Source organism: Phytophthora infestans, genomic scaffold, assembly GCF_000142945.1.
Source record: "Phytophthora infestans T30-4 supercont1.13 genomic scaffold, whole genome shotgun sequence".
NCBI lineage: Eukaryota > Oomycota > Peronosporomycetes > Peronosporales > Peronosporaceae > Phytophthora > Phytophthora infestans.
Window position 1 is genome coordinate 2,682,968 of NW_003303746.1, and position 7,955 is coordinate 2,690,922.

Sequence of the window (7,955 nt, forward strand, 5' to 3'; positions counted from 1 at the left end):
CATCGCTGGGAGCAGCAGTCTCAGTCACACTCGCTTGCAACGCGCTATTTTCTGTAAACCCACCAACGCCGAAGTTGTCCGTCGCTGCCGACAAATAGCTGCTGTCGTCACTTTGGTGCTTTCAATTCGGCTCTTCAAGTTGCTGATCTTCTTGGTCACTGCATCTTTCGAGTTACTGACAAACGTGCCACTTTTGGTAAGTACGTTCGGCTGGCACGGACGACCGATACTCGCTTGGCAGTCACCAGCAACACTTAGGATGAAAATGCTTCCTTTCGGATCAGGTTGGGTCGGGGTGCTCACTGAGTCGAAATAGTTACCCTCCCCAAGAACAAATTTGCCAGTGGCCACGTCGAAGGCGTGACCTGTACCGTCGTAAAAGAAGTTGTTGGCGGCGTGAAGAACAGACACCTCACCGTCGTGACCTCCGATTTTCGGGAACCGACCCGACATCTTGTGCATGTAGTTCCCCAGCAAACTCATCTCCGTCTGCTTACCGAGGATCAAGAAGCCCCAGCAGTGGCGGCCGTCGCACGATGACGAGTACTTGGTAGTGCCATCGAAGTCTGAATTACTGATCGTAACCCCAGTGGCGCCGGAGAAGTTGATGGCCACCATCTGATGGCCGACACTGGAGACCTTCACGTGGTCGATCCAAATACCTTTCGGTGCGGTGTTACCATTTCCTCTGATGGTGATAGCGTCACCGCCCCACACCACGTGCGGATTCAAGTTGGTGATGTGGATGTTCTGGACGATGACGTTGCTGCCTGTGACCATGATCCCCTTGCCGTTCAGGACACCCTTGGTACCCTCGCCCACCAGAGTCTTGTTACTGCCAATAATGAGAGGGGTGATGGCTGCCTTGTCGTACGTCACATTAACAGTAGAGCCGTCACACTTGCTGAAGCTTGGCTGGATGGCGTCTTGCCCTTGGAAGCCGTTCTTTTTGTCGATGCAGTCGAGGTTGTTCTTGGGGCGACACCCTTCCTCCGTAGTCGAACCCTCGGTGTTGGTGAAGTCGAACTCGTGGTTCAGAACGACGACGCGAGGTTCATTGTCGCCAAGATACGAAGCGAGCTCAGAGGCAGTGGTAGGATAGACAGCCGTCGCGTTGCCGCCGCCCGTTGTCCCAATTGCGAAACCGGGAGGTGTGCCAGTGACGCTTGAGGCTTGGATGATGGCGTTACGCGTCAACACGAATGCGAAACCCAGGGCGATGACTTGTAGCGAATTGAGCGGCATTGGTCGAGCAGAACAGGTTTGCAAGTTAAATCGAAAGTGAGTCAGTCAAGTGCTGGTGAACTACAACCCTACGTCAAATGGTGGCAATGTACACACCTTATCAACGACACTCAATTGTTCTAGTTCCTGTAAACAACGCAAGCGTGCAATGACATGAAACTCTTGCGACCGCATCTCAAATCTAGCGGCTGGCAGCCTTTATTTAATACATGTAACAGCTTAAGTACCGATGCATTGCAATGAATCCTTACAAAAAAGACTAGATACCTGTACAGGTACAGTTTTGTATCGATCCGGATTTCACATTCGGCCTTTGCCAGATGTTGGCTAGATGAATGGGTCCTAGTAGGACTCCTACAACTTTAAGGACCCTTGTAGGCTACAAGAACTTGCCCCCATCTGGAAAAGTAGAATTCTTTTGTGAGTGAAATGGCAGGCTCGCGGAAATGTTATCCAGTTCCTTTCGAGTTTGTGTATCATAAAAGCTTTCATTGAACCGCTATGAAGCTTATTTTAATTGCGAAATTCCAGGAGTTTATATTTGTGCTTTTTATCAAAATTAAAAATGGTTTAATTCAAGAAAAAAACTTTGATTTGAAAAGTAGCCGCGTCTATTACAGTATTATTGTAGGATAAGTATATTCCTGACGGAGACCCTAACCCTACTGTAAGCAAAAAAATCCACAGCCAATCGCTGGACAATATGTACTTTTATTTGCTCAAACCACCCAATAACCGCTATTAAGGGGTAGGGGTAGATAAAACCAGCTTATTTCCAGAATTGTCCCGCTTTCTCAAAATTTCGAGGTAAGACGCCTTAGTAAAATCAAGTTAAATCATGTATTATCGCGTAAAAGGCGTCTATACCAGAGAAAAATTCCATGCGGTTGAAGAGTAAATATAGACTAAAAATTCACGATGAGGTGCCATGCAACCGACCAGTTTGCATTACGCGCGGGATTCACACTGCGAGAGGCAATGAGAAGAGCTTCGCGAGGTCTGGACACCCCTGCTGGTACATTAGGGCAAGAGATTGCGGCGGAGAAGATGTTTGAGGAGTTCCTGACTTCAATAGGATTATGGAAAGTCGATTTAGATGACATACATAAAGCTCATAGAGAAGTAGCTAGTCTCCCGACCCAGAGCTTGTACTCATTGCTAACAGCTTTTTTGATTTACATACAGACGAAGAAAAGCAACAAGGCGAGAGCGGATGGACTACTATAAAAATCGACAGCGCTAGGGTATTTTTCACAAGTTGTGAGCATGCTTCGCGAGCGCTACACCAACTCTCTTGGTGACTCTAAGAGAATTGCCAAGATTCGGGACAAAATGGCTAGTTACGTAGAAGAGAGGAGTTTGCGCGCAAATGTGCAAACCAAAGACGCTCCTGGGTGTAACGTGGATGATCTAAGTGTAGTCGTTGGGTATCTAATTGCGAAAGCTGACGTGGCTACCGGTTTGAAGTCTGTACATGATGCGGCTCTATTGACTATGATGTGGCATACATTTGGGAGAGCGGTCGATACCTGCTTTGCACGTAAACAACAGCTCTCGATTTCAGCTTCTGGAGAGCTTTTCCTACACATTGCCCGGATTAAAACCTCTATGGTTCAAGGCGTCTCAATATATAAGTCCCCGGAGAGATGACAGCAGTGTATGCTTCACGCATTCGGGTTGCTGTTTATCTGCTACGACGAACCCTCCGAGTATTTGTTTCCGCTGGCACCTAATTTCGCAGAGTCCGACCTTCCTGGTAATAAACCGTATTCACAAGAGGAAGCTGTTTTGTACTGTGGTCAACTATTAGAAGACGATAACAGCACGTCAGAGCCGCTCCAAAAGCAAGAGAGGAAGAGACCAAATATCGCAAGTTATATTATCGAGGTCATTAGAGATTCGTTGAAGGCGATGCCTCCTGCTCTCAGCCAAACGGTGACGCCGAATATGACCAGCCACTCCATTCGCCGTGGAGCCGCTGCGTACGCCAATGCGCCGCCGAAGCTGTCCATTCAGTGGATTTCTACTCGCGGGGCTTGGCTGTTGGAGTCACTAACCAAGGCGTTTGCCTACATTGGAACGACCACAAAGGAGGATCAGAGCGTAGCCAAAGTGCTAGCGGGGTACCAAGCTCCAGACCTACCTGTGGTAACGCCGACGATTCGTGACCTGCAGCAGCGTTTGACGGTACTGGAGTTTGGTCAGCTTGTGACCCTTCGAGACGAGCTGTACCGCCATGTACTTGGTTTCCAGGACGCTCGATTTAATCTCGTATTGGACGTCGTTGATTGCACGTTTGCATCGCTGCTAATGCACATGGATGAGGTTCGCATCGACATCGAAAGCACCACCAGCACCTTGGCCCCGTCGCGCTACATGTACGAGCTGCATCGCGGTATCGCCTCTTCCAACGCTCGTCTTGGCTCCTGCATCACGATACGAACATGCTGTGAGTGGGGGGGGGGGTACCTGAGAGCTCACTGGAAGACGACAAACCACGTGCAGCTTTAGCAATGCTGGCGCTGGTAATGACACGCTACTATCATCCATTCTTAACAACATGTTAGCCCAGCTTGTGAACATCAGCGAGCGACTTGGTCGCCTTGAAGACTCGCAAGCCCAGATGCAGAGCCAGGCCTTAGGGAGTACTCAGACGCATCAGCAGTCACCACAGCTGCCTACTGCTGTTGAGGTGTCGTCCCAGCTTCAGCGCAGCCTCCACCCTTGCTGGATGCCTGCTGAACTGGTACACTATCCACATATGGCAAACAGTTAAAGGTAAGAAGGAACAAAACCAGCGTGCCGAAGCAAAGGCAGCAGTGAACATAATGATGGTACTGTACCAGACGCCGTAACAAGTCCCAGAGGAGCCTCCACGAGCCGACGTCGCAGCTAACAAGGCCTGGAAGCACGTAATCTGGGAGCTGGCACTCAAGCTGGATACAGCCGCGAACCAGCGTCTTCACGCCTTCGACCAAAAGAAACCAACTCGCAAAGCTTCGTCCCTTCGAAGAAGCTGGCGCCTGCTGCGTACGTCGCACCCTGAAGCGTATCGCTCGCTTGGAGCACAGTATCTTGTCTTGAAATCCAGTGGTTCCCTCGTAGATGCCTGCACACCTCCATCACATCTGTGGGCAGCAGTTGACTTGGATTGACAAGCCGTTGGGTAGCAGCTAACTTGGATTGACAAGCCGTTGGGCAGCACAGTACAGCAAACATAAGCACGAGCAACTAGCACTCACCAGCATTAACACCATTTAACGGCAGTACACCACGGTAGATAGTTCAGCAACCAGTACAGCCTACATTACAAAGCATAATCACACACAATGCACACAGCATGTTACAGCACAGTACACAACATAGCAGCACACGCACAGCACAACACAACACTGCAGCATACGCACAACACACAGCACAGCACGCCCAATCCAGCAATACACGAGCAAATGCTCATCACAGCATGTACATACATATACCGCATCACACGCGTCGCTCCATAGCACACAACACAGCACCAGCTATTGCAAACTCACCACAGAGTACAACACAAACACAATCCACGCAGCAAAGCTTACAACTATCTGCCCCCGGCTGGATTCGAACCAGCGGCCTGGAGACGTAGTCTCCCGCTTTACCGCTGAGCTACGGGGGCGTTGGGGTTGGAGAAGACACGCACCGTGGTCTGGAGTTGGAGCTGTGGCTGGAGGCTTGAGGGGTACGCCTTAAAATCACTGAATGAACAGCGAAGAAGTCTGTCGCAAGGTAGCCACCTATTTGTAATTTATTGAATTGTCATTTAAGCCTATCCACTGGCATCCGGAAAAAATAATCCGACCGTGATTGGCTGAATTCCACCCGGCATGACTCAGTCATTCCGTATGGCGACCATCCGGACTGGTGTCCGGAATCTGCCATTTACTGAAATAGGGTAATGTGGTGTAACACCACATTGCAATTTCTAAGTGCTCGAAATAATAAAAGTATTGGAAATCCAACACAATACTTCCAAAATAGCTTATTTTTTCTAAATCGACATTTCCCATCAATACTTTATTTTATCGGGCTTAAGCCGGTTATATATATCCTACTTCTTACAAATCACCTTTTTACGATGTCCTTTCGTAACTGTCAATGTGTCGTATATACGCCAAAAGCTGTCTGTCACATCGGGTCGCACCCACCAGCACGACCTAGCATCTGTGAACTCTCACTTTTAAAGTAACCATGACCCTGGCATTCTCGTTTGAAACCAAGCAAATTTGCAACTACTTTTTCAAGCCACTTCTCGACGACCCGGATGAGCCTACCCATCACTATCGCAGTCATAGTGGCAATATTCGCAGGCAAGACGTCAAGACTGGCTACTCAAATCTTATTAGCCACGCTCTAAAACAGCACCCAGACTACCTCACCACCATGACGACCAGCGGCGTCAACTTAGAAATGCTTGCTACGTTTATCGACCATAAGAGCCAAAATCATTTACTTCTGGCTTGACTTAACTGTGCAATGCAGCTTCCATGTCTCTTTTTGTAAGGATCGTTCTATCAACAAGTACAAGTCGTTGAAGAGGATTTCAAAAACGCTGCTCAAATACTGTTTTGGTGACAAGGTTTCAACCGCGATAAGCGACTTCATTCCTCCAACTTTCGGCATTATGCTGGTCGAATGCACTTTCTTGTCGGGGCTTTGTGCTGCGGTCTTCGGCGTGTTTGGTCACGACGAACGCTCCGAGAAAGTTCTTCTTGCGATTTCTCGAATTGTGGACGAAGAGGCAGTTGATCAGACTGCTGCAAGCCATGTCGCGTTTCTGCGAGGGATATTGCCCTTTTTGAAGCGCAACCTGGCTAGCATAGCTTATCTCGTGGGTGACAACTGCTCCGTTAACGCAAAGTTTGCCGATTTGCTGCAGGTGCCTGTGCCAGCCACCGACTGAACTTGGCGGTAAATTGTTACCTTTCCGACTTCGAGCCTCTACTGGACCAGCTTCAACTGCTTATGCGGAATTTGCCGAGCCTGAACAAGGTGGTTTCATTGAGGTAAAGCTGCACTAATTCTGTTACTCGTATGTTGCGATAAAACTAGTATTATTTGAGTATTTCCTAAAATCTTGTTAATGGTAGGGAAAGCACTTATTTTCGGCCAGTTCTTCGCGGCGACGAGGTGGGGCTCAACCTTCCTAATGATCGACGGCTACTTTGCCGCCCTTGACACCGACGACGACGCGTCGTCGTTGATTCCAATGCGTCGCCAGGCAATGCGTCTTCGAGATCTTCTCTGCGAGCTTCGAGACTTCCGGTCCGTCACGATGAAGCTGCAAGAGGAAAGGTGACGCTTCTCGATGATCGGACATTATTATGCGCTCATCGAGAAGTACCCTGACACCGACACGTATCCTGCCGCTGATGCAGCTATGGTGAAGGACCCTGCATGAAAAGAAGCGTACGTGTTGACGCCGGTGGGAAGAGGTTGTGAGCTGATCGAGGACCTAGAATTCATGCTGCATTCATTCGAGACGACGCCGGCAATTGACAGCTTCCGCCAAGCGGCGGATGTAACCAATAAGGGGACAAGGCTTCGCCGTCTTGGCTGCGAGGAAGAAGCCGAGGACAACGCGGAACGAGTTTGCTGGAGTAAATTACATTCCTACCACCTCCAAAGCAGGCGAAAGGTTGTTTAGTACCGCTAAGCATTCACAATCGAATCACGGCCAGAGAATACTGCCCATGCATCTTGAGACTGAGCTTTTACTCAGGCTCAATAGGTGGTTTTGGAGCGCAGCTACCGTTGTCAAGGTTATTCACAAGGAGTAGTAGCTGCCAGCATGGAGACCTACAAGGTAATTACAAAACACTTGTGATAATACCAATGCTTTTTACTGTGGCAGAAATAATATCTTATTTCTACGTGAATGAACAGTAACATTGCAATGTTATTATCGGAACACCACTAGTGTACCCCAACGCATTTTGCGTTTTGTAATCGAGCTGTCAGGTTGAATTTTGTAATGGAACAATTACAATATACCCATCAGCACAACTACACTTTTTGCACGACATGGCGGTGTTGATAATTACTAGAAGTTCTCCATTGGCGAGGCTTCCCCACCGCTATCACTAAATACAGGTACGAGGGTTTCGAGTCCATTTCTAACTGCATTAATTCCATTCATTTGTTAAATTAATGGGGGGGGCACTTTTCAAAATGCAATACGCATCGAGTCGACGCTGGGGCAGCGTTGTATGCCAGGCCTTCTCACCGCATATGTAACGGGGTACGTAGCACTAAGTGTACCCTGGTTACATGAAGTGTGACACTTCACACTTCAGGAGTATGACATGTCATACTCCGGGATATTTGGTACAAGGTACCAAGGTCATTCAAAACCAACCATTGGTTAAATGACATTGCATTTCTATAGGTAACTGATAGTTTGTATTAACCTCAAACTTAACCTACCTATAAATATACTCAGTTTACAATCTACCTTATTTAGGTCACTTCGCTCTCTTTAATTAAAGAGGGGACCTGTGAACTGCCGTTCACTGAGAGTTTGTATACTCTCGGAAGATAACTTCCTCTAGCGCAAGGTGCTGTGTGACCCCGTCACACTTGGTAGCACTTGTAGTCAATCCACGCCATCGCGGGTAGACTACCTGAACCTCCGAAGTTCGTTGCCATGGATAGGAACGACTTCTCCCATATGA

General features: G+C 48.4%; 1 protein-coding gene across 1 annotated transcript; it reads right to left on the reverse strand.

The window, feature by feature from the left end:
- Positions 1–316: 316 nt before the first annotated feature.
- Positions 317–1,245, reverse strand: PITG_08555 (pectin lyase, putative; the record flags this gene model as incomplete). The annotated part of the gene is made up of 2 exons (XM_002903875.1): positions 317–321; positions 426–1,245. The coding sequence occupies 2 exons, from the start codon at positions 1,243–1,245 to the stop codon at positions 317–319; spliced, it is 825 nt and encodes a 274-aa protein (XP_002903921.1).
- Positions 1,246–7,955: the final 6,710 nt, after the last annotated feature.